Source organism: Mauremys reevesii, linkage group 26 (assembly GCF_016161935.1).
Source record: "Mauremys reevesii isolate NIE-2019 linkage group 26, ASM1616193v1, whole genome shotgun sequence".
In the NCBI taxonomy this organism is placed as follows: Eukaryota; Metazoa; Chordata; order Testudines; family Geoemydidae; genus Mauremys; species Mauremys reevesii.
The window spans coordinates 15,371,604-15,399,412 of record NC_052648.1 but is presented as its reverse complement, the minus strand read 5'-3'; the positions used below and the strand labels follow the sequence as shown (position 1 = coordinate 15,399,412).

Genomic DNA, 27,809 nt, shown 5'->3' with positions numbered 1-27,809 from the left:
ATGGAGCTGAAAGAAGGCCAGATTGTTTAAGGTCTAATAGGTAGTCAAGTATGGGCGGAAGAGGGACAGAAGTAGGAGGGAGTTGTTTAGTTGAGCACCACTGTGTGAATCATTTCCACTTAAGGAGATAGCTAATGCGAGTAGATTGTGTTCTGCTATGTAGGAGCACTCTTTGAACCTGTTCAGAGCATGCGAGTTCATTTTGGAAGAACCATATAAGAACCAAGCTTTGAGGTGAAGCATGGACAAGTTGGGGTAAAGAAATTGGTCATGTTGCTGCGATAGGAGGTTCAGAGTGAGGGGCAATGAAATCAGTGGGCGAATTGACATTCTGGTGAGTAACGGAAACCCCGGTTGTCTGGGCCATGATGGGGCAATCAGAATTACCCTGGCACGATCTGTTCATATCTTTGTCAGAACTCTGTGAAGAACTGGTATTAGGGGAATGAGATCAGGAATGCATCTCCTAGGAAATGTTTGCCCAATCCCACTCTGGAGCAAAATCGGGACATTTCTTGTTCTTTGCAGTCACGAAGAGGTCCAGGGTTGGATAGCCCCAAACGCTGAATATATTGCGTATGATCATGTCATTTATCTCCCATTCATGATCACAGGGAAAATGTCTGCTTTGTTTGTCCGCGGTGGTTTTCAGGGCCCCGGGAAGATAGGTGGCTGATATCTGGATGTTGTTTGTGAGGCACCAATTCCAGAGCTTAATGACTTCCATACAAAGCGAATGAGAATGTGCCCCTCCCTGCCTGTTGACACAGAACATACATGCGATGTTGTCTGTCATTATCCGAACATGTTGGTTTTGAATAAATGGGAGGAAGTGATGGTAGGTATTGCATATGGCTCGCAGTTATAGGACGTTTATATGTAGGGAGGCTTTGGTGGGACATGTGCGCTCCCCATCCTGTGAGGGATGCGTCGGTAGTCATTATGAGTGATGGGGAGTCCTGGAGAAAGGCGACTCCTGAGCAGAGGCTGGAGGGAACTGCCCATCATCGGAGGGAGTCTTTGACTCTGAAGGGTATGGATAGAGGCTTGTTTAGAGTGTGTACGTTCGGTCTGTAAACTGTGGCCAACCAAACTTGGAAGCACCTCGTGTATAGGCATGCATTTTTTACCATGAAAGTACATGAGGCCATGTGGTCTAATATTGCAGGCAGTCTCGTGCAGTAACCTGGGGACTGTTGTGAAGTTTTGTAAGCAGGAGTTTTATGGTGTTGAAATGATAGAGTGGGAGCAACGCTATTCCCATTTGGGAATCAAGGTGCGCTCCTATGAACTCCAGTTGTTGGGCAGGAAATAAGGTGGCTTTGTTTTTGTTTATTTGCAGGCCAAGGGAAAGGAAGCAAGTGATGGTAAGCTGCATGGATCGAAGTGCTTTGTCAACCGTTGAGGCTTTGAGGAGGCAATCGTCGAGGTAAGGAAATATTATAACCCCGTTTCCTGAGGTGGGCAGTAACCTCAGCTAGGAGTTTGGAGAAAACTTGGGGGGGGGCGCGCGATAGATAGACCGAAGGGCAACACTCTGTATTGAAAATGTGTCGAACCAAGGGTAAAACAAAGAAAACGTCTGTGGGCTGGGTGAATAGTCACATGAAAATAAGCGTCCTGTAGGTCGAGGGCTGAAAATTAATCACCCTGCTCCAGCACTGAGATTACGGTGGTGAGGATAATCCCATTTTGAATTTTTGCTTTTTGATAAATTTGTTTAGCTGCCTGAGGTCAAGGATTGGTCAGCATCCCCTAGTTTTCTTTTCTGTTAAGAAGTAATGGGAGCAGAAACCTTTCCCTCTGTGCTGTTCGGGAACGATTTCCACTGCCCCCAATTGAAGGAGATGTTGTACTTCTTGGAGGAACAGTTGCTCGTGAGAGGGGTCCCTGAAGATGGATGGGGAAGGTGGGTGGGTGGGAGGCGGGGAGAGGAAAGGGATAGAATAACCAACTGTGAGGACCTCTAAAGCCCACTTGGTGGTGGTAATATTGCACCATTGATGGGAGAATGGGCGTAGGCAGTGACCAAAAATAGGGACAGGCAGTGTAAGCACTGAAGTGGGAGTATTGTTTTCTATACCCTCAACCAAGTCTTCAAATTTGCTTATTGGTCAAAGGGGGTTGAGACGCTGCCAAGGAGTTGGGACGGCGGCGTTGGTATCTGGCGTTGCTGTTGTAGCTGTTGCTCATGAGATCTATGGAACTGCTGGGTGTATGTGGGGTAGCATTGTTGCTGGTAAGGCTGGTATCTATATTGTCATCTTCTGGTCACAGGGGTTTGAGTTCCTAAAGACCAGAGTTGCCCTGGAGTCCTTCATGGAGTGGAGTACGTCATTTGTGGTGGAGACGAATAGTTTGTCACCGTCGAAGGGGAGACCTCTGGACCTCCCGGAGAAAGGAAGAAAACGAGAGCCATGACCCTTGGCGCATCACAACTGCTGTGGCAGTGGACCATGCTGCTGTATTGGCCACATCAAGGGCAGCTTGAAGAGCAATGTGGGAGATGATTTGTCCCTCGGAAACTATGATTGTAAACTGTTTCTTTTCTTCTGGAATGTGATCAATAAAGTCCATGAATTTATTGTAATTTTTGTGGTTGTACTTTGCTAGAACGGCTATATAATTAGCAATGCGAAACTGCAATGTGGAAGAAGCATATACCTTACGCCCGAGCAAATCTACTCGCTTACTGTCCTTATCGAAGGGAGTGGAATGGGGAAATTGGTGTTTGTTCTTTTGGTTAACTGCATCTGCCACCAGCGAGTTTGATGCTGGGTGAGTGAAAAGGAATTCTGAGCCTTTGGAAGGAATAAAGTACTTTCGGTCTTCTCTCTTACAGGTAGGCAGGCCTGCAGCTGGGGTTTGCCAAATGGCCTTAGCAGGTTCTAAAAGGGCTGCATTGATAGGTAATGCAATTCTAGAAGAAGAGGGCTGCAGGATGTCAGTTAGCTCATGCTGCTGCTCAGGAACTTCCTCCAGGTTAATTCATAGCTCACTGGCAGCTCTTTTAAACAGGTCTTGAAATTTTGAGAAGTTGTCCGAAGACGTCTGAGGAGGAGGAGGAAGCAATGCTTCATCAGGCGGAACACCTGGTTCTACCGGGTTGGAGGCAGGCCGTGCTTCCTCTTGTGACAGGGCTGCCTGGTGTCTGGAGTCAGTGGCAGGATTGTCAGCTGATGGTATCGAGCAGGCCTCACGCTTGGCTGCATTGGTATAACGAGTGTGGTCCTGAGTATAAGGAGCCCATGGAGTCCAATATTGCCACGGTGGTGGGAACGGCATGGGTGGCGCCATCCAGGGGTTAACGCACCATGGGGCAGGACCCTAGGAGTAGGACGAGGCAGCTTTTCTACGACCTCTCTTGACTGGGGTCTATGGACAGGAGCTCTGATAAGGTGAAAATTTTCCCTGCAGCCCAGATTCCTCATCACTGGAGGAAAGCTGTGCAGACCTTGCCTGAGGGTCCAGAGAGAAGTAGGTGTTAAGTAGGAGTGACTGCAAAATAGGTGACACCAGGAGGTCCCTTGCCGTGCTGCAGTGCCTCTGTGAAGGTAGGGCTGAGCGAGAGGAATTTGTTGTGAGGAGGGATTCCTCTGCACCAGAGTCCTGAGCGTTCTGTCACTGCTGGATAGTTCAAAGGCTGATAGTGCCGGGAGAGTGAGAGGAGCCTGCAGGGAGTCAGGGAGGCTAGTATGCGTCGGCACCACTTCCACTGTGGTGCTGAACAGTGCCATGTGAGAGGCAGGCAACTGAAAGCCTGAAGCCTTCACACTGGAGGTTTGTGGACTGCCAAAGCCACAGGCGGGTTTCGCATGGTCCCAGAGGAGCCTGGCACATCAAAGATACTAAGCCGGGGGAGGGAAGCAGTCCCTGGAGAAGGCTTGTCCCTGTGAATACCCTTTGTGGGTGTGAGAAACTGATGATGTTTTTTTGAAATTTTCTTTTGTCTCTAAAGCAGGGGGGCTGCGGTGTACAGCAGAGTCAGGGCCCGGGTCTGAGGCTGGTCCGAGAGATTTTTGCAGCAGGAGCAGTTTAGCCACAACTCCCTGTCTTTGCGTGCCCTGGATTTCAACTTGCTGCAGTGGGCACACTTTTGGGGGATGTGGGACTCCGCCAAACATTTAATACATTTAGAATGGCCATCTGCAAGAGGGATGGCATCATTACAGTTAGAGCAGCGCTTAAACCCTGGAGAGCCAGCATCTTGGAAGCGGCTGTGCTGACAGGAACAAAAATGTTTGGTTTTTTTTAAAGAGAAGAGAGAGAAGGGAAAAGGGTACCTAACTATTACAGGTAAGCTAAACTAAGAGGGAAAACAAGTTGAACAAGGGAGAGAAGAAATTCTCTAATGAGTCTGCTGAGCTCCATCTCAGGCCAGGGACAGTAGAGAAGGAACTGACCAGTCGCGAACACGTACTATTACACTCTGTGCATGCGTGACCAGTGCGAGTACTGCTGTAAAAATCTCCAAGCAAAGGCGCCCACAGGGACACCTCCGAAGAAGAACTTTCCTAAATTGTGGTGCCCAGAACTAGACACAGCACTCCAGCTGGGATCTTACCAGTGTTGAGTAGAGTGGGACAATTACCTCCTGTGTCTTACATACAACACTCCTGTTAATGCACCCCAGAATCATATTAGCCTTTTTTACAGCTGGATTACATTGATGACTGAATTCAGTTTGTGATCCACTATAACCAGCAAAGATAAGGAGGTGTTAGTACCGTTATATAAGGCACTGGTGAGACCTCATCTAGAATACTTTGTGCAGTTCTGGTCTCTCATGTTTAAGAAGGATGAATTCAAACTGGAACAGGTTCAGAGACGGGCTAGTAGGATGATCCGAGGAATGGAAAACCTGTCTTATGAAAGGAGACTCAAAGAGCTTGGCTTGTTTAGCCTAACCAAAAGAAGGTTGAGGGGGGATATGATTGCTCTTTATAAATATATCAGAGGGATTAATATTAGGGAAGGAAAGGAATTATTTAAGATTAGTACCAATGTGGACACAAGAACAAATAGGTATAAACTGGACACTAGGGAGTTTAGACTTGAAATTAGACAAAGGTTTCTAACCATTAGAGGAGTGAAGTTCTGGAACAGCCTTCCAAGGGGAGTAGTGGGGGCAAAAGACATATCTGGCTTTAAGACTAAGCTTGATAAGTTTATGGAAGGGATGGTATGATGGGATAACCTAATTTTGAAAATTAATTTTGGCAATTGATCTTTGATTATCAGCAGGTAAATATGCCCAGTGGTCTGTAATGGGATGTTAGATGGGGTGGGATATGAGTTACTGCAGAGAATTCTTTCCTGAGTGCTGGCGGGTGAGTCTTGCCCACATGCTCAGGGTTTAACTGATCGCCATATTTGGGGTCGGGAAGGAATTTTCCTCCAGGGCAGATTGGCAGAGACCCTGGAGGTTTTTCGCCTTCCTCTGCAGCATGGGGCATGGGTCACTTGCTGGAGGATTCTCTGCAGCTTGAGGTCTTCAAAGCACAATTTGAAGACTTCAATAACTCAGACATAGGTTAGGGGTTTGTTATAGAAGTGGATGGGTAAGATTCTGTGGCCTGCTTTGTGCAGGAGGTCAGACTAGATGACCACAATGGTCCCTTCTGACCTTAAAGTCTATAAGCTCCTGATCCTTTTCAGCAGTACTACCACCTAGACAGTTATTCCCATTTTGTAGTTGTGCATTTGATTTTTCCTTCCTAAGTGAAGTACTTTGCACTTGTCTTTACTCAATTTCATCATGTTGAATTTAGACCAATTCTCCAATTTGTCAAGGTGATTTTGAATTTTGAACCTGTCCTCTAAAGTGCTTGCAACCCCTCCCAGCTCAGTGTAATCTGCAGATTTTATAAGCATACTCTTTACACCATTATCCAAGTCATTAATGAAACTATTAAACAGCACTGCACCCAGGACCAATCCCTGCAGGACCCTTCTAGGTGTACCCTCCCAATTTGCCAGCAAACTATTGATAACTTATAGTAATTTCATGTAAAGAGTATGCTTATGAGAATGTCATGTGGAACAATGTCAAACTTATAAAATCAAGGTACATCACTACTACTTCCCCCCATCCACTAGGTCAGTAATCCTATCAAAGAAGGAAATTAAGTTGGTTTCGCATTATTTGTTCTTGACAAATCTATGCTGACTATTCCTTATAACCCTATTACCCTCCAGATGCTTACAAACGGATTGTTTAATAATTTGCTCCAGTATCTTTCCAGGTGTTGAAGTCAGGCTGCCTGGTCTATAATTCCATGGTTCTTCCTTGTTCCCCCTTTTAAAGATAGATACTATGTTTGCCCATCTCCAGTCTTTCAGAACTTTTCCCATCCTCCAGGAGTACTCAAGGTAATTGCTAACAGCTCCAAGACTGCTTCAGCTAGTTCCTTAAGTACCAGAGGATGAATTTCATCAGGATCTGCTGACGTAGAATCATAGGACTGGAAGGGACCTTGAGATGTCATCTAGTCCAGTCCCCGGCACTCACGGCAGGATTGAGTATTATCTAGACCATCCCTGACAGGTGTCTGTATAACCTGCTCTTAAAAATCCCCAATGATGGAGATTCCACAACCTCCCTAGGCAATTTATTCCAGTGCTTAACCACCCTGACAGTTACGAAGTTTTTCCTAATGTCCAACCTAAATCTCTCTTGCTGCAATTTAAGACCATTGCTTCTTGTCCTATCCTCAGAAGTTAAGAACAATAATTTTTCTCCCTCCTCCTTGTAACAACCTTTTAGGTACTTGAAAACTTATCGTGTCCCCTCTCAGTCTTTCTTTTCCAGACCAAACAAACCCAATTTTTTCAATCTTCCCTCATAGGTCATGTTTTCTAGACTTTAATAATTTTTGTTGCTCTTCTCTGGACTTTCTCCAATTTGTCCACATCTTTTCTGAAATGTGGCACCCAGAACTGGACACAGTACTCCAGTTGAGGCCTAATCGGCACCTAGTAGAGCGGAAGAATTACTTCTCGTGTTTGCTTACAACACTCCTGCTAATACATCCCAGGATGATGTTTGCTTTTTTTGTAACAGTGTTACACTGTTGAATCATATTTAGCTTGTGGTCCACTATTGCCCCCAGATCCCTTTCCGCAGTACTCCTTCCTAGGCAGTCACTTCCCATTTTGTATGTGTGCAACTGATTGTTCCTTCCTAAGTGGAGTACTTTGCATTTGTCCTTATTGAATTTCATCCTATTGACTTCAGACCATTTATCCAGTTTGTCCAGATCATTTTGAATTATAATCCTATCCTCCAAAGACATTAATATATCTAACTTATTTAAATATTGTTTAACTTGTTCTTTCCCTGTTTTGGCTTGCATTCCTTCCCCCGATTGTTAATATTAATTTTGTTGAGTATCTGGTCATCATGAACCTTTTTATGGAAAACTGAAGCAAAATAAGCATTAAGCACCTCAGCTTTACCGATGTCATCAGTTATTAGTTATTAAGGTTAGATTAAATATACTGAATAAAGCCAAAAGTCAACCAACCCAACAGCCTCCCAAAAATGTCAGACATCACTCCTTATGCAGAGCAAAATAAAAAATTGAGCTTTGAGGCAAAGTTTTATCAAATTAGGAGGTGGCAAATTCATTCACAACCTTTCCTGAAAGTGAACCTCCTAATTTTTCAGATCATCTTTTTAAAATGCCTTATCTCTGTCTCAAATTTGAAGAAACTTTCTTCCCCCTCCATTAGCAGAGAACCACAAAGGATAAGTTGCAGTTCACTGGGTTAGTCAATCAACTGAGGGAAGGTCTAGACTACCGATTGACGATCTAACTTACATCACTCGGAGTGTGAAAAAGACACCCCCCTGAGCAATGCAAGGTACAGAGACTTAAGCGCTGTCCATACCAACATAGCTTCTGTCTCTCGTGGAGGTGGTGTAATTATGCTGATGGGAAAGTGCTTTCCCGTCAGCATAGAGCATCTTTACAAGATGCACTACAGCACTGATGTAGCACTTCTAGTGTAGACCAGCTCTCAGTGTTGTCAAAAAAAATAAAAATAAAATCAGACCTTTAAAAAAAAAAGCTAGCATTATCTATGAAGACACTACCATCTCTACAATTTAATTTAATTTAATTTTAACAGAGGTCAATTACAGATTTTTTGCAGGCACACAGTTTAAGACTGAAGTCAAGAAGACAAGCACTAAACTTGAATTCTCTCATGTAATAAACGCAATTTGAAAGAAAATTACAATGATAAGAAAGAATAAGTGTATCCCAAGCATACATAAAACCACTGTAATTCAACCAAAGGGTTCTGGTGAGGGTGTAAATCATAACAAAGGGCTTACTTTCTAGTTTGGACAGACATGTGTTATGCTAGATGAGCTAGGGTTCAAAGGTCCAACCTCAGAAGTAGTACAGTTTTTATTTATTTATTTATTTTAAACTGCTTCACTGCTTGATTGTTGAAAGCAAGATAAGAGTTGAAAAGCAAGCTATGTAATATGAGAGCTCTGGCTTTGCTTTTCCAGGGACTGCACTACCTGCTGTGTAGAAATACCAGGGTCATACATACCTATAGTGCAGGCTACAAAATAGACTCTGGAGGATTGCACCTGAATATCAAATCTATGGCAGTAGGCTACCAGTAAGCCTAGGGAAGTAAAGAAAAGTTAAACAGCTTTTAAACACATACACACTAATTGTAAGATGCACAGAACGTAGTGCCCTATCTAGGTGTTTATAAGATGGCCCACCACTGTGTTAGATTTCCTGCCTAATAAGTTGTACTCTACCATCCTGATATGACTGATGAGAATGCACAACTCATGGAACAGAAGATATGCACTTCTACATAAACTATTGAACAAGAAACTTGACATCTGTGAGTAAACACTACTCCAGTAAACAACAGACAGTCCATATGCAATGTAAAGAACTGCATACAAGCAGCATTAACAGTGACAGCAACCATAACTCGTGCCCTTTGCACTGTAGATTTCTATATTAGCGCATATAGTGGTAATTTATGGCTTATATCTGTGTCCTTAAGCTCAGTTCAAGATCTGGGCCATATTACCGTACAGAGCAGCCCAAATTATTAACAACTCAAATTTTCTTCAGTCCAAAGTAAGCGGACTTGACAACATCTCCAATTAATAATCAAAATATGAATAGCAGAGTTCAGAATGTGCATATGAAATTTTTCTCATTAATGCTCATCTCCATTGTAGGTCCCAGGATATTAGCGAGAGAAGGTGGGTGAGGTAATATCTTGTATTGGACCAGCTTCTATTGGTGAGAGAGACAAGCTTTTGAGCTTACACAGAGCTCCTCTTCAGGGGGGTCCCTGGGTTATCAAGCAGAGCTCTGTGTAAGCTCAAAACTTGTCTCCCTCACCAACAGAAGTTGGTCCAAAAAAAGATATTACCTCACCCACATACCTATTGTACTAATTTTCTTGAAACTCAGCTTACTACTTAGATCCCAGCAAGATCAATTAGACAAGCCAGTTGTGACATTACTATCTTCTCTCACTGTTATGTGTGTGCAAAATTTCTTATAGGACCATAATAAACTTAAAAAAAAAGTATACATTATTAAAAAATGAGTGTATCAATTTTGGTGAAATGGAAAAAAAAAAAACCTAACAATTTTGAATTAAGAGCAGCAGAAATTTCAGACCAATGAAACTGAAAGGCCACAAATTTAAAACTCTAAGAGGATTAAAAAAAACAAAAACAAAACAAAACACACACACACTTATCCTGTGTACCCAATGAAACAAGAGATCATTAAGGCTAAAAGTTAGCACAATTAAAATATCAGCTATTTATATGGTTAATAAAAACATCCAGTTACATTAGCTAGGATGCAAAATTTAAGAGTATAAATGCTCATGTTTCAGGACATAAGCCAACCACCGCCTGCACCCCTTTAAATTTCTTGACTTCCCTGCATGCACAAGTCTCATCATAACACCAAATTCATGTAGATTCTTCTCATTTAACTTGTCTGTTAAGAGAAGCAAACAGAGCAGAGCCAAAGGAAAAATGGGTATGTTTATGAATATACCAGCTTGGGAGAGGTCAGGTCAAATTTACCACTTGGGAGTGGGAATTGAGGGAGAAGGGAGACGTGTCAATAGGAACTTTTCCCTTTGCATCATATTGCTTAGGGAAACAATCAGAAATACCTGGAACTAAGATGTCTCCAAATCCTAGGAGGGAAAAAGGCCTATCACAAAGAGCCAACGGTGAAAAGTTCAGTCTTGGAACCTTCAGGACCATGGGGAGCTTGGAAATGAGAGAAGACATGTTTTATAAAGTAGAAAGGTTTCACCCATGTACTGACAGTATCAAATACATGTCTGTCTTGTCATACTAGGTATGCAGACTTTAAACATATGAAACCTACATATATGAGTATTATCTGAGCGTTATTTTTCATTTTACTGCGCTCCCTTGAACAGGGCGGATTGATTAAAATCACCAAGCAGAAAATCTCGCTTTAAATCATTGATTTTAAGCCTGCTGAACATTTGTATTTTGTAATTATTTTCCTAAAGAAAAGTTGGTTCTCGTGGTTTGTATAATTTGGTATTTTTTGCTAACCAGGAGGATACATTGTAGCTATATACATTTATTTAAGAATTATATTGCTTCCCATTCATCTATTCAGATTCTTAAGTTTTAAATTTATTATTATACTAGAAAATGGTGAATAATACACTTATTTACTAGATTATTTTTTTTAAACTTGGAATTTGTGTCAAGCTGCATGTGTGGGGAAACTGGAATTCAATTAAAAATCCAAAAACCAAGCATTTAAAATATATTTTACCTAGTTAAATAAAACTACCTCAAATGTGTTGGATATATAAACTTACTATTTTTTCCTTAACCAAACATGTTTTGCATTTAAAACTAACTCTTTTATTAAACAAAGGAAGTATTATCTGTAGTTAGTGAACTGAACTGATTGTTTCTGGTCACCATATTTCTTCAAGATTTTAGAACTAGTAGATCTCATTGTCTTACATCTTATTTTAATTCATAGATGGGAAAAAGAAAACAAGCTTTCCTACTTTTTCATTCGGTTTCTCAGCTTTGAATTAACTTGTCATCAAACTGAACTAGTTGAATAAACCAAAATGAGGAAACATTCTTCTGCACCCTCAGAGAAGACTATTCCTCCCAAAAGTTAACTGAGCACTTCAACAAACTTTTCAGCAGCTCTTTGTGGTCTGACCCTTTCAGAAGTTGAAAGCCTCAGAGGTTAATAGCTGGTAGATAGTCTCATATTTTCAAAATGCATACAGTACCTTTTCATGAGTGGCAGAGTCAGTCGGGCCCGCAGCCACCTCCACCATTATACTCTGCCCTGTCTAAAGAAAAGAGGGGAAACTGTAAACCGGCATGTCTGGATAATTTAAGAACACACATAGAAATATGCTGTTGGGTTACAGTCTATTCTGAACAGCAAGTACTGGAGACACACTGTACATACCTTTGTTAGAAAAGGTGTGATGAATACGAAGAACACATCATACACAAAAAGAACCATCAGGAGCAAGGTGCAACCCTGGGGGAAAGATGAGAGCTACAGTGAATATTTTATGTATTCTGTGCTAGCTAATGGGAATAAATTTACAGTTAGCAGTTCAAGAGTATTCAGTTTACAAGATTTATTCAATATACTCATGTATTTCCCTGAATTCAACTCTGCAGAAATATATCATATGTCCCTGCATACAATGTATAACTGTTATCCTTCAGACATGACACTGTACACTTCCTCCCAATAGAATTCCTGCCATGAAATATGCTTACTCTATGAAGTCTAAATATGCTGCAATTTTGATTTGTTAGGCATTATGGGAAAGCTCTGGAGGACAGATTCTGCTAGACAGCAGTAGCTATAACACTGTTCTGGCCAGTCTGTGCTGGGCCTCTGACAGTAGTTTTGCACCAAGTCAAGTTGCCCATCTTCCTAGCCCAGTGAGAAAATCTGCTGTGGCAGCCGCTTACAGTAAGAGATGGAGGGGTCAGTCTGACCTAGAATGATCAGCTGGAGGACACAAACATTCCACTGAAAGGAAGAGGAAAGTCAAGATCTGGGATAGTACCCAATTCAGAGACGTGGGACCCATAAAAACCAAAGCATATTCCACACCCCTATTGTATGTTTGTTTACATAGTCCAAACAATGGGAATGTTGCCAGGATACAAAAAGGTGTAATACAACAGGGATATATCATCAAGGGAATCTGCATCATGGGAACAAACTCTTCATAGACAAATGAAAGCTCTAATGATGAATTTTACAAAAATTAAAAGAACATTCATGTGGGACTGCACTGTGAAATGATGGGTTCGCTTTTCTTTTCTCCTTCAGAAGCTCTTCTAAGTGTAACAGTCTGAGGCCAAAAGAACTATGCTGGGGGCTCTGGAAAGGGTCATCCTGATCAGACATCAAGATTCAAGACATTTGTAGATGTCTGTCTAGAAAGATAATCTAGCAATCTCAACAGGTACAAATCTGACTCCACTTATGCACTTGGACAGTCCAAGATCCAATATGAATACTCTGGCCTTTCAAGTGTCTTTTTGTCTCCATGAATCTGAAAGCTATGGAAGAGTCTAAAGCGGAGTACTGCATCAATGGTGGAGAGGGCACAAGCACATTTCGTTCTTATCCCTTTGTCTTGTTCCTGCATGGACACTCCTTTCCCAAAGTCTTACCTCACACTTATATGATAGTAGTTGGTACTTTCAGATAGGGGCTATTTTCTGTTAGCGGCCAGCTCTCTACTGAATGTCAAGCCATTTGATTTCTCAAATTTCTTTGTCCATGTTTGCCCCAATCCACACACAGCACAAGTTAAAACCAGAAATGTGTTTCCAAATCAATGTGTGTAATCAAAAACTGCCCTTTTATACACCATGTCTGAGCAGGTTCTTTATTTTGGCACTTGCACGGTTTCCGTACCTTGAATGTAGGTAGGCGGATTGTTTTCAACATGTAAAGGCAGAAGGCGATTCCTAGAGCATCTTGCAAAACCCATGCCCACCTAGAGAGACAAGAACGTTACTTTCCTGCAGGAGGCACAAAAAGAGCCAATCCAAATCAGGCTCTCTCAACCACATTAGGAATAGTTGCTTACCACCAGCTTGGGTAAAGAACGCATGTTACATAGACACATTATTAGTGTTGTCTTTTCCTCTCTTTTGAATTAACCTAGGCTAAAAAATAATAGGCTAAAAAACTGAGACAGATGTAAATTTAGTACCTAGTGCCTTATCTGTTATGACAATAAGGAAAACTGTAGTAGACACTGTGCATTTTGTGCATGCCAATTAAGTCTATGAAAACCAATTAACTTCTGTAGTTGTCTTCAGGGCTGGCTCCAGGTTTTTTGCCGCCCCAAGCAAAAAAGAAAAAAGGTTGGGGCCGGAGTGCTGCCCCTTGAAAAGTGCCACCCCGAAAGAGCTGGAATGCTGCCCCTTGAAAAGGGCCGCCCCAAGCACATACTTGGAATGCTGGTGCCTAGAGCAGCCCTAGTTGTCTTCTACCCACATACCCCTCCTCCACTTTCTGTCAACAGCCTAGAACCTGGATATCAAAACAGACCGAGAAAGACTATTAAACATTCATTGCCAGTACACAGTTTTTAATCACTGTGACCTTTTCAATAAGTTAGTGTGTTTGTGAAAGATATTACTGTTTGCAGTGCTACTGAAGAGAAATTATAATTTATATAGTGAGCTATTACGTCATACTATGTATTTAAAATGCATTTCTGATGTCAAGTTGGGGTATTTCATGTTTGTATATTGATACAATCTAGGAAAAAACTTTCATATTTCTGCATGTATTTAATCCAAATTCAATTTTGCAAATTTACCTGCAGACCTATTGTGGATTAGCAAGGAAGTAACAAACATGAGAATAAAAAGGACATTGTATTATAAAATGTACTTTGTTCATTTATTTTGGCAGATACAATTTAGCTTTATTTATTTGCAGTAATACCAATAAATGTGCTTCAGTACTGAATTCTTAGTAACATGAGACCTCATCACAACAATCTGCTATTTGCTGGGAAGTAGGGAGAGACCACAGGGTGTTTGGTTCAGCTGTATGTACTAACTGGGATAATTTAAAACGAACTGCTCAAAAGTTTGCCACTATTAAAAAGAACAGGAACTGTTATCTACAGCAATCTGTATTTAGGTAAGTTACACTGGGTCTTATCTTGGCTCCTTTGCATGCTATAAAAGCTTATATTCTTACAGAGGGCCAAATATTTTCATTTTATCTGATCATATCAGTTCAGTTACTGTTCCAAATTTCTAGGTAGCCAAGAATAATTTTACTTTGGGAAAAAAAAATCACCCATGTGTCCCAAGCCCAGAAATCTACATAGCAATGAAACAGACCGGCAGCCTGAGCCTGGCGAGCCCGAGTTGGCTGGCACAGGCCTTCTGCAGGTGTCTAGTTGCTGTGTAGAGATACCCATAAAGGTCTGCAGTGCTTTAACTCAGTGGCTCTCAATCTTTCCATACTACTGTACCCTTTCAGGAGTCTGATTTGTACCCCAAGTTTCACCTCACTTAAAAACTACAAAATCAGACATAAAAATACAAAAATGTTACAGCACGCTATTAGAACATAACATAAGAACGGCCATACTTGGTCAGACCAAAGGTCCATCTAGCCCAGTATCCTGTCCTCCGACAGTGGCCAATGCCAGGTGCTTCAGAGGGAATGAACAGAACAGGTAACATCAAGTGATCCATCCCGTGGCGCCCATTCCCAGCTTCTGGCAAACAGAGACTAGGGACACCATCCCTGCCCATCTTGGCTAGTACAAGCCCCTAATCTCATTCCCATCCCGCCCTGCAATACCCACTCCCAGCCATTCCTGCATTGTTTCTTGCATTTTTATGCTGTTCCCACCTGCAAAAACCTTAGATCCCGCAAATCCAGCAAGAGAGAGAGATATTCCCCCATGTTACTTCAAAAAAAAAAAAAAAAAACCAACAGTCGGTTAATTACATATAAATGGAATTCAGACACAATTTTTACAGTAAACTGATGAGAAATTTGGTGTTTTCCCACAAATTACAGCAGTTTGGGTTTTTTTGCCCACCCAAACCTGCCCACAAAAAAGTTCATTTTACTCGCTCCCACTATTATGGCAGTGGGTCCTGTGGGAGCCGTGGGATCCCAGTCCCACTGCAGAGTTCTAACATACAGATATGGCTGGCCAAAAGACTCTGAACTTGAGAGCATGAGGCACACGTGCACAGTTAGTGGAACATGCATACGGACAAGAACTCGAAGGAGAATTAGTAATTAAGTGATCTATACCAAATGAGTAATGGTTTTAACAGCAGCCCAGATTAACCATTCTGAACAAACACCTGGAGCCACATATCCAAGTCATGGGCCAGTCCTATATCCCTGTCCAGCACTGAGACTGGAGCGGGAGGATCCACTCAGCAGTGGAACTCATGGCCTAATTTCCATTCCCATTCTGGAAGGCTGAGGCCCTGCAAAGTGTAAGACTACCCAGGACCCCAGTGGCAGCACAATATGCTGTGCCTATGAAAACCTAGCTTTGGTAGCAGGTACAGCTTTATGAATCATGGGTCAGTGGGCTCAGAGTACAGTGCAGAGATGAAGTACTCAGTTCCTGGACGATGTGGTTGACAATTTCTACCTGCCTAAATTCTGCAGCCCCTCCTCCCTTCCTGAATTCTGGAGCAGTATCAACACAGGCTTTTGAGGGGGTCTGTTAACTTGTTCTCTTGGACAACACAAAGTATTCAGTATTACAGTGACTCAGTGTGGAAAGTAAAGCCTGGACTTACTGATCTTCATTTCTGAAGACTCCCCAAACCACACTAATAGAGATACAAAATACAGCCAGAAGCAACATCCGGACCTGTGGACGCTTGTGAAAATATGGCAAGTTGTTGTCAGGGATTCTGAAAGTGGAAAAGATACCATGTAAACATTAACAGACAAGGGGAATATCAAGGGCACTTTAGGTAAAGCTTTGAACAACATATAGGCATACTGGAAAACAATCACTCATACCTGCTCCTGACTTTTGGCACAATTACCCTTTTTCAGTTTAACGTTTTTAATTATGCAGCAACAATTCAACAATCTGACCTAACACCCAAGGGAAGCATCACATACTCTAAGACTTCATGAAACACATTTTTTACTTTAAAAAGTATGCAAATGGTCAAATACCTGCACTTCCCCAGTGGGAATCTTCTTACAAAGGGTGACAGACAACTGTAGAGACCAATGGAGGCAGCCAGGCAGAAAATCCCTATAATAACATAGACTGAAAGAGTAAAATTAATAAGTGATGGTAGGATACCAGACACTGTCCCTCACATCTCAACCATGTGGCTCTCCATATCCCCAAACTGGAGAAAAGAAAATCATATTAAAAGCCATCATTGCTATCTAGTGGGATTACTCAGGTGAATGAAAAGTTACTTGTTCATGCAACACAACAGCCAGTGGTGAGGCAGGGAAGAGGTTGTTTACAGTTCTACAGATAAAAGGTTAAACTCCCAAGGGGATTCTGAAGTATTACTGTTTGCATCCAAGGTCTCTTACTACTCAAATATTGTTGAAGTCTATCTAGCTCATCCTCTATTCGTTGCCCATTGCTCTTATGCAATAGACTTTGTTGCATGCAGTTATTAATAGATAACAAGCTGTATCTTGCAAATATTTAGCTGTCTGTCATTAAATTACACCAAAAAATGGACAGCTGTTTACCACTTTACTGGTCACATATTCATCTGGTCACTGTGTGGGTTTTGTTAATCAGTTTTATTAATATGTTGATATAACAAGATTTTCTTATTCCATTCCTTACATAAAGATGGGGCGTAAAAACATATTGCTCTACAAAGCCTTTAATGGTTATTAGCTGGAGCTCAATTCAGTGCATTAAACCTTCAAGCTACATTTCCAGGTCCCTTTCTGAAGGGATCATATAATTTAACAGTAACTTTCTGAATTACATGATAAGTGTATTATGTATAAAATCTGATGCTACTTTCCATGTTTTAATAACATTAAAATAACTAACAGAAATCAGATTATACAATTCTATTACACAGACTTCTCCAGACAAGACCAAGAGCATGGGGCATTGAATTCCACATCTAAGTGGGGATTCATAGATTTTAAGGCCAAAAAGGACCATTATGATCCTCTAGTCTGAATGCTTCCATAACACCAGCAATACATGCATCAAGCCTAGAACTCATGGTTAAGCTAGAGTAGATATTTTGGAACCTTGATTAAAACTTTAAGCAATGGGGAATCCACCACATCCATTTCACCCCCAAAGAAATGTGGAAGTCCTTCAGAGCTACCAGAAGTAGTAAAAAGCACGTCTGTCACTGGAATAAGTAGATGAGACTCTAAACAAACAAAAGAATCTAACCTGTTTATGAATTGGTAGCCATTTTTACTATCACTTTTCAAACTAGGCATGCACTTTAAAGGATAATAGTCTGACAGTGTAAAATAAGACAGTTTTATAGAAATATAATTAAAAAAGCACCTAAGTGGTCATAGAAGAAATAAAGAAGGACCAGCATAGAGCAGCACATCACCACAAATACACAGATCATGATGGGAGTGACATCAACTGTTTCATCATCATGTTTTTCTGCCCCATCGTCTCGTTTGTGCTTCATGTATCGCCTGAAAGAGAGCAGCATGTCTATAATCAGATCCTGCAGTGAACAGACAAAGGCTCTAATTCTTCATGGTGCACGGCACAGGAAGAGGAGGAAGATGATGAGAATGGGACGACACCTGGACCTGCATGCAGCCCCACTGAAGTCAATGGAGAACAACTTTTTCTTCTTAGGAAAGGGAATATGTAAAATTTCAGCAAAGGGTCTCAATGAACATAGTGTTTAAAATATTAAATATTTAATATTTAAAAATATGAAGAGATGCTCAACACATGCTGCAAAACATTCACATTTTAGTCAACATTTGATTTAAAATATTTTTTTTATTTCTTGCACTAAAATTATCATTGGGTTGATAAATAAATCCCTCCCTAAATGAAATTATACTAGTAAGAAAAAAAAAGTCATCTAAAATATCTTCTATGAACTGAAAAACACCAAGAAAAGCCTAAAGGAGCCCTCACAGAGGCCTAGATAGGAAGACTAACATTTCAGCTGGATTCTTCTTTTTAATATTTTAAAAACATGCTCCAAATTATTTCCTTGTAAACTGAGACACCAAAATACCATAAATTCAAATTATATTGAAGGAACTCCAAAGGTCATTGTTAGGCTTGCTCATACATATATTTATCACTTTAGTGTTTTCCCATTTCAGATACACAGGCACAGCCACCCCAACAGCTGGAGGAGTGCTGCTTTGGGCTTCTCTGAATCATGTTTGCTAAGCATTCTTTGAACCATAACAGAACTCAAGAATATCTGCACAACATTGCACTCAATTTGCTCTACTTACTTTTTCACATCCCTGCTTCCTGCCCAATAGCCTCCAATTGCAACAGTGCCCACAGCCATTACAAAGATAATCACCATGTTATAGTCAAGAACAGGCTCATTTGGCGCATACATTGCCACCTTCACTGATCTGCCAAAACTCTGTAATGGAAACATGAAAATTACAAACTGTTTATAGTGTTTCAGCCTCATCAGAATCAACCATTTCTTTAAATCCAGTAAGATAATATCTAGTGCTATCTATGTGAAAGTGCTTTGTCAATTCTGCACTCAGTCTTCAAACTGATGTTGACAGCTCCAGTGTTTGTAGTTGACTGTAGCAACATGACCCACGTCCTCCAAAAGAACCATGATGGGATTTTCAAAACTGCTCTGCATTGACTCAGTTGCCTCAAAGTTAGAGGAACACTGAGTGCTTTTGAAAATTCCCACCCTTCATGTCTTCTTACTTAGCCTCCTCCTCCCCAAAAGTAAGATTCTCCAGAGAGGAGTGGAGTAGCTAAGGATGGCTACATTTCTGAAAGAAGTTAACCTGCGGACCTTAAAGAGAACAAACTATTGGCAGAATCTCCTTAGATGCCATTAACTTGATGATGACAATCTTGTACCCAGATAAAAGTTTCTATGCACATTCCCAAGGAAGAGAGGATCAAAAGCCCCTTTGATAAGAACTAGAAGAGGAGTTTTGGTTTTTTGATGCAGTCAATAAGACACAAGGCCCAAAGCTATGCTGAGAGAGGTTATGCTATTTTTTTATTTATTTTTATTTTTTTTTACAAAAACACTCTGAGGGCTAGGCTACACTTGAGAGTTGCAGTGCTGGGAGTTACAGCGCTGGTCGTACAGCTGTGTAGGGAAAGCGCTGGTTTGTGGCCACACTCACAGCTACCAGCGCTGCAGTGTGGCCACGTTTGCAGCATTTGCAGCGCTGTTGGGAGTGATGCATTATGGGCAGCTATCCCAGCGTTCAAGTGGCAGCAACATGCTTTTCAAAAGAGGGGGGTGGGGTGTAGTGTGACAGGGAGCGGGGGAGAGAGAGAGAGTGGATTTTTGGAGCCGACACTGTGTATCAGCTCCCTGCCTTGCAAAATCAGAATTTTTCCCCGACCCCTTACTCTTAACTGCAAACAGCCTGCAGACCAGATAAGCAGCTGTTTCTCTCGTCAAGCAAACACTCATCCCCCTGCCTGCCTCATTCACAGGGGTTATCTCATTTGATTGTTCACAGTCAGTTACAGATTGATCATAGCAAACAGGAGCTGTGTTTGTTTTTTAGATAAACAGCTCCCAGAGCCCCGAGTTCACAACAAAACAAAGAGAGGCTGCATAACAAAACAAAGAGAGTAATTTAGTTAAAAGCATTCTGGGATATCTCCTAATACCCTGGAGGCCAATAACAGCGCTGGTGTGTGGCCACACCTGACGAGCAGCGCTGCATCACCAGCGCTGCACTCGTTACACCCCAAGCAGACCAGGTGTACAGCCAGTGCTGCAGCCAGGGAGTTGCAGCGCTGGATGTGCCTTGCAGGTGTGGACAGTTACTAAGTTGCAGCACTGGAAAGCCTCCACCAGCGCTGCAACTTTCAAGTGTAGCCAAGCCCTGAGGCATTCTCTGCATAGGGGGTTTATTTCATACCAAGTTGACATGCACTAGTTGGCGTGCACTATGTAAGCCATACCAATAGTGTGCATATGGGATGGCTATGCCCTCTTTCAATTCACATCATTGCATACATGTGGTGGGGTCTTGTATACCAGGGGTAGGCAACCTATGGCACACGTGCCAAAGGCGGCACACAAGCTGATTTTCAGTGGCACTCACACTGCCCGGATCCTGGCCACCGGTCCGGGGGGCTCTGCAGTTTAATTTAATTTTAAATGAAGCTTCTTAAACATTTTTAAAACCTTATTTACTTTACATACGAACAACAGTTTAGTTATATATTATAGACTTATAGAAAGAGACCTTCTAAAAACCTTAAAATGTATTACTGGCACGCAAAACCTTAAATTAGAGTGAATAAATGAAGACTCGGCACACCACTTGCTGATCCCTGTTGTATACTAACCTTGTGGCATTCTGGGAAGATACTCGTGATCCTCAGCTTCACTACTAAGCAGTGTGTATTCTGGGATTTTTCTCATTGTGCATTGCAGATGCATTGTGGAAGCCAGGCAGAAGCCAGTGGAATTCTGGGACTTGGCATCAAATTTTAAAAATCCTATAATTCTGCTCTCTCCATCCCTTGCTTCTTCTCTTTCTGACAGACTAGTGCCAGTTTTAAATTGCTGTCAGCCAGCATGGACCCGACAATGCACCATGGTGCTATGTTGGCAACCGTGAATACACAGAGGCTGTTTGACTTTATTTGTGCTCTCAAAGCTGAGTGGGCTTGGTTCTGGACTTAACCTGCCACACTACCAAACAAATGATGTGGCTGCACAGCAGCAGTGGAAAAAAAGAGGATGAAGGAGACACTGAGGAAAAAACGGTTACCCACCTTTTAGTAACTGTTGTTCTTCGAGATGTGTTGTTCATGTCCATTCAAAGTAGGTGTGCGCGCGCCGCGTGCACGCCAGCCGGAAGATTTTTCCTAGCAGCGTCTGTAGGGTCGGCCTGGGCGCCCCCTGGAGTGGTGCCACCGCGGCGCCCTATAAAGGGGCCCGCCAACCCTCCACCCCCTCAGTTCCTTCTTGCCGGCTCTCCGACAGAGGGGTAGGAGGGTGGGTGTTGGAATGGACATGAACAACACATCTCGAAGAACAACAGTTACTAAAAGGTGAAAAGGTGGGTAACCGTTTTTTCTTCTTCGAGTGGTTGTTCATGTCCATTCAAAGTAGGTGACTCACAAGCCTAACCTTAGGAGGAGGGGTCGGAGATCACTGCTGACTGGAGAACTGCACGACCGAAGGATGCGTCATCCCTCGCCTGGTGCGTGATGGCGTAGTGAGCCGAGAATGTGTGGATGGAGGACCACGTGGCCGCTCTACAGATCTCTTGAGTTGGGACCTGAGCCAGGAACGCCGCAGAGGAGGCCTGCGCCCTAGTGGAGTGGGCCGTGATCGGAGGGACAGGGGTCTTAGCTATACGGTAGCATTCCCGGATGCAGGTCGCGATCCACGAAGAGATACGCTGAGAGGAGACCGGGAGACCCTTCATCCTCTCTGCCACTGCAACGAAGAGCTGAGCCGAGCATCTGAAGGGCTTGGTACGCTCTATGTAAAAAGCCAAGGCCCGGTGGACATCCAGGAAATGGAGCCTCCGCGCCTCGCTGGAGGAGTGTGGCTTCGGATAAAACACCGGGAGAAATATTTCTTGGCCCATGTGGAACTGGGATACGACCTTAGGTAGGAAGGCTGGGTGAGGCCTAAGTTGGACTTTGTCCTTGTAGAAGACAGTGTATGGGGGCTCAGATGTTAGCGCCTGAAGCTCCAATACCCGTCTGGCTGAGGTGATCGTCACCAGGAAGGCGGTCTTGTATGACAGGTATAGGAGGGAGCATGAAGCCAGAGGCTCAAAGGGAGGCCCTGAGAGGACGGAGAGGACCAGATTCAGGTCCCAGGCAGGGGTCGGTGGACGAACATGCGGGAAGAGCCTGTCCATACCCTTAAGGAAACGCCCAACCAGCGGGTTCGCAAACACTGAGGCACCCCCTTCCCCGGGGTGGAAGGCGGATATAGCTGCCAAGTGAATGCGAATGGAGGAAAGGGAGAGGCCCAGATGTCTTAGGTGAAGCAAATAGTCTAGGACAATGGGGATTGGGACCCCCAGCGGGTCGTGACCTCGCTGACCCGACCATATGGAGAAGCGCTTCCATTTTGCCAGGTAGGTAGCCCTAGTGGATGGTTTCCTGCCTAACCTGCTGGGAGCACTGCAACTCCGTCGGGTTCAGCCATGGAGCATCCAGGCTGTGAGGTGAAGGGATTCGAGGTTTGGATGGTGGAGGGAGTCCCGGTCCTGCATGATCAGGTCCGGTAGCAGGGGCACCGTCAGGGGTGCCTGAACTGACACGTGCAGGAGAGATGTGTACCAATGCTGGCGCGGCCACACCGGAGCTATCAGGATTACCCTCGCGTGGTCCCTGCGAATTTTCAGGAGCACCCTGTGTATCAGGAGAAACGGAGGGAAGGCGTAGAGCAGACCAACCGCCCAGGACTGTAGGAAGGTGTCCGACAGAGACCCCCGGCTGCGGCCCAGGAGGGAGCAGAACCGTCGGCACTTCCTGTTCTCCCTCGAAGCAAACAGGTCTAACCGGGGAAAGCCCCAGAGCTGGAAAATTGAGCGCACCACATCCCCCCCGAAGGGACCACTTGTGACCCCGGAACGAGCGGCTGAGGGTGTCCGCCAGACCATTCTGCTCCCCTGGGAGGTAGAATGCCGTCAGGTGGGTGGCATTGAGAACGCAGAAATCCCACAGCGCGAGGGCTTCCCTGCACAGGGGAGAGGAGCGTGCACCCCCCTGTTTGTTGATATAGAAGACTGTCGCCGTGTTGTCTGAGAGGACCGAAAACACATCTATCAGCCAGGTGGGACCGGAAGGTCAGACAAGCCAGGCGGACCGCCCTCAGCTCTCTGACATTGATATGCAACTCAAGGTCCTCCGGCGACCACAAGCCCTGTGTCCTGAGGTGACCCAGGTGCGCACCCCAACCTCGATCCGAGGCGTCCGTCACCAGGGAGAGGGAGGGCTGCGGGGCAATGAAGGGGACACCCTTGCATACTTCCCGCGGGTCAAGCCACCACCGCAGCGAGCTGAGCACCAAACTGGGAATGGACACCAAGTCCAGGGGGTCCCTGGCCGGGTGGTAAACTGTCGCTAACCAGGACTGTAGCGGGCGGAGCCGGAGTCTGGCGTGGGCCACCACATAGGTGCACGCTGCCATGTGGCCCAACAGCCGAAGGCACACTCGCGCCGTGGTTAACGGGGCACGGCGCAGACCCAGGATGAGCTCGGAAATCGCACGGAACCTGGATTCCGGCAGATACGCTCTGGCGTGAGTGGAGTCCAGAACGGCGCCTATGAACTCTATCCGTTGTGTCGGAGACAGGGTCGACTTGGCTTCGTTTAAGAGGAGGCCGAGATCGAGAAAGGTCCGCCTGATGAACGACACCTGTGTCTCTACCTGCCCCCTGGAACGACCTTTTATGAGCCAGTCGTCCAGGTAGGGAAACACCTGGATGCCCCGCCTGCGGAGAAAAGCGGCCATGACTGCCATGCACTTCGTGAAGACCCTGGGAGCGGCCGACAGGCCGAACGGGAGCACGGTGAACTGCAGGTGGGCACCGGCCACGACGAACCTGAGGTACCGACGGTGTCGAGGAATTATGGCAATGTGGAAATAGGCGCCCTTTAAGTCGAGGGCGGCATACCAATTTCCTGGATCCAGGGAGGGAATGATCGAGGACAGGGAGACCATGCGGAACTTGAGTTTCCGAACAAACTTGTTCAGCCGTTGCAGGTCTAACATGGGCCTTAGGCCCCCTTTCACCTTCAGTATGAGGAAATACCGGGAGTAGAAGCCTCTTCCCCTGAGCTCCCGTGGGACTTCCTCCACCGCCCCTGCCTCCGTGAGGGACTGCACTTCTTGAGTTAGAAGTTGCTCATGAGATGGGTCCCTGAAGAGGGACGGGGAGGGGGGTTGGTGGGGCGGGAGGGAGGAGAACTGGATAGAATATTCCCTCTCTACCATGCGGAGCACCCATTTGTCCGAAGTGATGCGGGACCAGGCACGGTAGAAGGGGGACAGACATGACCCAAAAGGTAGGGGTGGAAGGATCCAGAGTCTTGGTTGGTAGGTCTCCCTCGACCGTACCATCAAATAGGGGGTCTAGGCCCTGATGATGGCCTCGATTGGCTCGACGCCTGGCCGGCGGGGTGGTGTTGGGGGCACCTCCTGCCATTTCTGCCCCGCCTGTGACCCGGCTCCTGGCGAGTCTGTAGCTGGTACGGGCGGGGGGCCGCCTGTGGCCTAAACTGCCTGCGCTGGGTTGCAGGGGTATGCAGGCCTAGCGAGCGAAGCGTGGCCCTCGAGTCCTTTAGGCTATGCAGACGTTTATCTGTCTTTTCCGAAAATAACATCTGCCCCTCGAAGGGGAGGTCCTGAATTGTCTGCTGGACCTCATAGGGCAGGCCCGAGACCTGGAGCCAGGCTCCCTGCCGCATGACCAGGCCCGTGACCAGGGTGCGCGAGTCTGAGTCCGCCACGTCTAAGGCGGCCTGGAGGGAGGCTCAAGAAATCAGTTTGCCCTCCTCCACGAGGGCCGAAAACTCTGGCCTCGAGTCCTGAGGAAGGAGCTCCGCAAACTTCGACGTGGCCGAACACATGTTGTGACCATATTGGCTTACAACCGCCTGTTGGTTGGCAATGTGGAGGCCCCCTGTGGAGTACACCTTTCTGCCAGAGAGCTTGAGAGTCTTTTCGCGTCTCTGCTCTTTGGCATTGACCCCTGACGCTCCCGCTGGTTGGCCGCATCCACTACCAGGGAGTCCGGGGGGAGGGGTGGGTGTACAGATGCTCATGCCCCTTCGAGGGAACAAAATAGTGCCACTCGGACCTCTTGGCGGTAGGGGCCAACGAGGCTGGCGTTTGCCATAGGGTGCGGGACGTATCCGCTATAGACTTTATCAGCGGGAGGGCCACCCTGGACGGCCCCGTGGGAGCCAGGATGTCCCCAACAGGGTCCGCGTCCACCTCGATTTCCTCCGCCTGGATCGCGAGGCTCTGCGCCGCTCTGCAGAGCAATTGCTGGAGGATACGAGTGTCCTCCAGGGCCGGTGCCGCAACCGTGCCCGAGACCGCTTCATCCGGGGAGGACAACAAGGAGACTACCTGGAGCGGTCCTTCCTGCTGTGCATGAAGTCCCTCAGGGTCCTGCGGCACACGGTACCGTGGTTGTGGTGCCGGTTCTGCGTCTAAACGCGGCACCGCGACCGGTACCGGGGTCGCCAGCGAGCAGCTTGGCGTATCATGCGGTGCCTGCGGAGCCGGATCTGAAGCCGTCGCCAGTGCCGCTGCCCTGCTAGGGGGTGCTGTGCTTGAGAATGGCACACCCCTGCTCGGCGACGGTGCCGGTGGAGGAGGCAGCTGCGCTGGGGCCACCGAAGTCGAGGACACCGACGCCGATCTTGATCGCGGGCCGAACGCCTGGCCTACCGACTGGTGGTAGGCCCAGGGAGTCCAAAACGGCCACTGCGATGGCGGCTGCCATTGTTGCTGCCACTGACTTCCCCGGAGCATCGTGTCGCGACTGACGGAACCCAGTTCCTTCCTATCGCTGATCAACCTAGCTGGCTAGTAGGTTGATCCAGACTCTGGACTGGTAACTATAACATTGAATGGCAGGAGAGAGAGAGAGAGAGAGAGAGAGAGAGAGAGAGAGAGTGTGTGTGTGTGTGAATGCATTTGCTAATTGTTGTATCTTCAATAAATGTGGCTTATTACCTTTTCCCCAGAAAAAGATCCCGTGTGCTTCTTATAAGCATAACACTCTGCCTCCTGCCATAACACTCTGCCTTCCTGCTGAGAATCAGGATGTCTTCTACATGCTCACCCTCAGGATTCTGAGTTCTAAAGAGATTCTGGCTTTCCAGGGAGGGCTCTTCACTGCCCTCCTCATTCTCTTCCTCTGATGACTCGTGCTGCTTATCCATGGGAGAGGGAAATGCAGGGTCCACAGCTTCCTTGGGTTCAGTAGTGGTGCAACTACTCGAAATCCTGCGCAGCTCCTCAAAAAATGGACAGGTTATATTTCCATGGCCAGTCTGTTTCCTAGCATCCCTGGTTTTAGCATAAGTTCTCTTGAGCTGCTGGCTCTTTATCTGGCACTGGTCAGCAATCCAATTGTGACCACTTGCAGACCTCTGACCAGCAATGTCCACAAACACATCTTTATTCCATTGGCTGCCCCAAGAAGCTGCTCCACCAATACTTCTCCCCAGATGGTGAGGAGATATGGCTGCTTGAGGCATGTTATAAAGGCTGCTGGAATGATATTGCTGCAGTGCCAATATATAGGCATCAAGGAGCAAATGGACCAATTCTGGCACATGCCAAATTTTAGTTAGGGGGAGGGGACATCCAGTCAACTTGACCCCAGAGCAGTGGAGGGCACACAGGTAAACACACAGGTCAGTAATGGATGCCCGCAAAACAGGATGAGACAGCAGTTGGAGGACTGCCAAAGTAGCGTGCAGCAGCATTGTGTGCACATGAACCGACCACACTAACTCAACTTGTATCAAACTTAGCACACCTTGAAAGAGGAGTTCAGAGTTTGCAATAAATGCAAAGTTGGGGCACGCTAATGAATTACATTGTGTAAATGCAGATATTTTCATACCAAGCACCTCGACTTAGCATGGACTGAATCTTCCGTGTAGATAAGCCCGTAGATTCAAAACCTTATTAAAAATATTTGAGAACAAGGTGATGGTTTTACTTATTCATGGTATTTGGGTCAAGCACCAAAGCATTCTAAATCACACCATCTCATTACACCATAAGCCTCTCTGTAGAGAATTTCATTTTTGTGTACACTTAAGACAGAAAAAATAAGCTTATTGGGTTACAGTAACCATTCACTCATTGAGAAAAGTGCCCATCTTAAAAAGCTTCTAAAATGCACTGCAAAAACTGCTGTGGCATGACATGCTTCAGATGGTATAAGTGAAATTGTTCTATATAAATTGTGCTTACCTTTCCAATATCTAACATGTCAGTGTAGCTGAGCAAAGCCACAGGAATATCAATCTCTTCATACTGGCTCCAGTTACCTTTTGGGGGAGCCTGAAAGTCAGAACAGAAGTCTTTGTAGAGCTGGCTGTATTTCTTTAGTAGAGATAAAGGTCTATTTCTAATCATTTGAAAAGTTTTTGAAAGGAACAAGACATGTTAACATTTGGGATTATAACAAAATGACGATTATGCAGAAAATAAATAGAACGCCTAACACAAAACAACAGTAGAAGTTACAAGAGGCCACTTTACTGTCCATAATCATGTGAATCTGTTCTAGTGTTCTTCAGGTCTGTGTATGAGACATCAGCATCTCAAACCAAAATCCATTCTGCATAGGCAGGAGATGCAGATTAATAAACCTTTTCCTCATAGTAGATAAAAATAACACAATTTAGGATCATGTGCTGTTTTATGTATGCAAAAGATAGCTACATCCTGAGTCTAGTATCACAATATATTTACCAGAACAGAAAAGATCCATTACAAAGACTTGCAAATCATTATTTGTCCATCAAAGAATAACAGTATTTATCTT

General features: G+C 44.9%; 1 protein-coding gene across 6 annotated transcripts in view; it reads right to left on the bottom strand.

Annotated features, from left to right (window-relative positions):
* SPPL2B (signal peptide peptidase like 2B) overlaps positions 1-27,809 on the bottom strand; it is a 99,272-nt gene that overhangs the window by 15,483 nt on the left and 55,980 nt on the right. For 5 of the 6 annotated variants that reach the window (XM_039515180.1, XM_039515177.1, XM_039515182.1 and 2 more), the window contains 10 exons: positions 27,233-27,322; positions 18,537-18,676; positions 17,602-17,744; positions 16,263-16,359; positions 15,872-15,988; positions 12,984-13,065; positions 11,502-11,576; positions 11,317-11,379; positions 10,189-10,288; positions 8,569-8,646 (listed from right to left, as the gene is read on the bottom strand). In XM_039515180.1, coding sequence (XP_039371114.1) covers positions 8,569-8,646; positions 10,189-10,288; positions 11,317-11,379; positions 11,502-11,576; positions 12,984-13,065; positions 15,872-15,988; positions 16,263-16,359; positions 17,602-17,744; positions 18,537-18,676; positions 27,233-27,322 — 985 coding nt within the window. The remainder of the gene's footprint in view (positions 1-8,568; positions 8,647-10,188; positions 10,289-11,316; positions 11,380-11,501; positions 11,577-12,983; positions 13,066-15,871; positions 15,989-16,262; positions 16,360-17,601; positions 17,745-18,536; positions 18,677-27,232; positions 27,323-27,809) is intronic. The other variant, XM_039515178.1, reaches the window with a different exon arrangement.